At 37.4% G+C, this 2,500-nt stretch overlaps 1 protein-coding gene across 1 annotated transcript in view; it reads right to left on the bottom strand.

Annotated features, from left to right (window-relative positions):
• The window catches only part of dachb (dachshund b), a 123,077-nt gene that overhangs the window by 21,772 nt on the left and 98,805 nt on the right, over window positions 1-2,500 (bottom strand). The window contains exons 6-7 of the mRNA XM_053343145.1: window positions 1,610-1,779; window positions 3-48 (exon numbers count right to left, since the gene is read on the bottom strand). Of these exons, the coding sequence (XP_053199120.1) occupies window positions 3-48; window positions 1,610-1,779 (216 nt within the window). The remainder of the gene's footprint in view (window positions 1-2; window positions 49-1,609; window positions 1,780-2,500) is intronic.

The raw sequence follows: 2,500 nt of genomic DNA on the forward strand, positions 1-2,500 counted from the left end.
GGTCTCATCGATAGACGGAGAGAGAGAGGGACTGTCACACACCCTTTCCTAGAGAGAGAGAGAGAGAGTTTGGTTACTATGGGTTACCAGTCACTGCCATTGATTAAAAGAGAAGACAGTGCCATGTGGGAGGCATCCAAACAAATACATAACTCTGTGTATAGAGCAGAAAGTGATGATGTAATGGAAGAAATGTGACTTTTTTTTGTTTCATTTTCACCTCCATCACACTGAACAATGAAAACTAATTGTTGAGACTGGTTTTGGGTCTAAAACATGTTTTTCTGGTTTTATCAGTTTATTGAAGATGTTACGAGTTTAGGAAAACATGTGAAGGGATTGTGATTACACTGGTCTGTCTTAAGTATCTATTTTATAATGTTGTCTAAAGCCCAATAACATAGAGAACATATAAGGAAGTGGAATAAAACAGAAATTATGATTATGTGATGAAAAGTCATTTTAGAGATTACAAGTCTATAAAGTAGTCTATACAGTAGTGTAAGAAATGTTATAATTGCTGTATCTTATCAGTCATTGTAGAGTAATAATAGAATATATGTATATTTTACATATAATGAGATTACTTTGTGTCGTCCTCCCGGGTCAAATTGACCCCGTCTGTTTTGACTGTTCTTTCTTTGCTCCCTCCTTCTCTCTTTCTTTCTTCCCCCCCTATCTCCCTCCTTTCTTCCTTCCTTCCTCCTTTCCTTCTTCCTTTCCTTCCTTCTTCCTTCCTTCCTTCCTTCTTCCTCTCTCCTTTCCTTCCTTCTTCCTTTCTTCCTCCTTCCTTTCCTTCCTTCTTCCTTTCTTCCTCCTTCCTTTCCTTCCTTCTTCCTTCCTTCCTTCCGTCTTTCCCTCCTTTACTTCCTTCCTTCCTCCCTCTTTCCTTCCTTCCTTCCTCCTTTCCTTCCTTCTTCCTTCCTTCCTTCCTTGACTCGAGGACAACAGGACGGTTAAAGACAAATAAAAACAAGACACACACGCAGCTAAATAAGATGACACAGTAGGCTATGAAACAATGAGATGCCACTATAAAGCATAATGTGTGTGTGTGTGGGGGGGGGGGGGGGTTATTGCACTTAAATATAGAATTAAATAGAATAAATTAAAGCTAACACTATTTTTTTTTACTTTAAGAAAATCATATTAGAGATACTATCGAAGTAAGGAGTTCGGCAATATCCTCCTTTTCTTTGATTAACTTGTGTTTCTTGGACTAAAGAAGAAAAGAAAAGAGAATTACCAAAGTGTGACTGACAAAGATTTAGTCAGCAGCATCTGGGGGCAATTAATTTAAATATCTATACCTAAAATATCGACATAGAATATCACAATATCTAGCAGAATAAAGCCAAAGATGATAAAACTTCAAGATGCTCCTTCATTCATTCAAGAGGCTTCTATTACAGATTTTTTAAGATAATTAATTCTTTATTTTTTGTTAGCAGTCCTCTAATACGATGCCACAGCCCAGGTGATTACTGGTAAACACAGAAAACCACCAAATTATTCCTTAAACCCGTTTATATAGAGAAGTATAGTGGAGACCGTTCCTGGAGGAGTTCCTCAGGGAACCAACTTGGATCCTCTAAAGTTTGTTTTTTACCTTGATGACAGGCGCGCGGTGTACATGAGTGTGTATCTGCTGAGCGGCGGCGGCCATGTTGGCGATGGTGTTGAGGTGGTTCATCTGCGACATCGCCATGGCGACAGAGGCGGGCGGCAACCCCATGGGCAGCAGAGGGTGGGGCATCATCATGAAGGGCAGGTCCAACCCTGAGAGACGGAGAAAGAGAGAAAGAGAGAGGAGGGTGAGCTTTTAAAATGCCGTCTTAGCAGGAAACAAGATGAAGGTAATCAGTTAATCTATCATCCATCAAAAGTTTTAATACCTTCATAATTTCAGCTTTGTGTTTACAGATGTGCCAGCAAAATGTTTCTATTATATTATCTGCTGTGATTATCATTATTTTCAGAGGACACTGAAGCACAGAGCAGCTCCTGCCTTCATCAGCAGTTTTTATTGTGTTTAGCCACAAGTGGCCTGTAAGATCCCAGTATAACTTTTATTATTCTCTGTTCGTCTTAACAAATATCTCCTAGCCTTTTAAATAACTAATTTAACTGTTAACAGCCTGCAGATAACACTAAGAAGAAAGTTAACGGGCACCAGAAATAAACCGATAGAGTTCAACAGGAAAAATGACTTAATGTCTTAAACTTTGAACAACGTCATGACTTATTTACTCTTTTTTTTTTTTTCTAAATGAGGAAAAAACCCTCCTGAGCAAAATCTTAAAGGTCTGACTTCAGATGTAACCTCCTTTGTAATCATCAACATTTTCATAATTATCTTTAATTTAATTTATCTTTAATTTCTCAGTAACTATAACAGATTAATTACATTTATTTTGTTATTAAATGACTAGTTATTGCTCAACACTGTGTTTAATATACATATTAAAACATTACTATAATAAACCATCTCTTTACAAAC

This window comes from Scomber japonicus, chromosome 22, assembly GCF_027409825.1.
Source record: "Scomber japonicus isolate fScoJap1 chromosome 22, fScoJap1.pri, whole genome shotgun sequence".
NCBI lineage: Eukaryota > Metazoa > Chordata > Actinopteri > Scombriformes > Scombridae > Scomber > Scomber japonicus.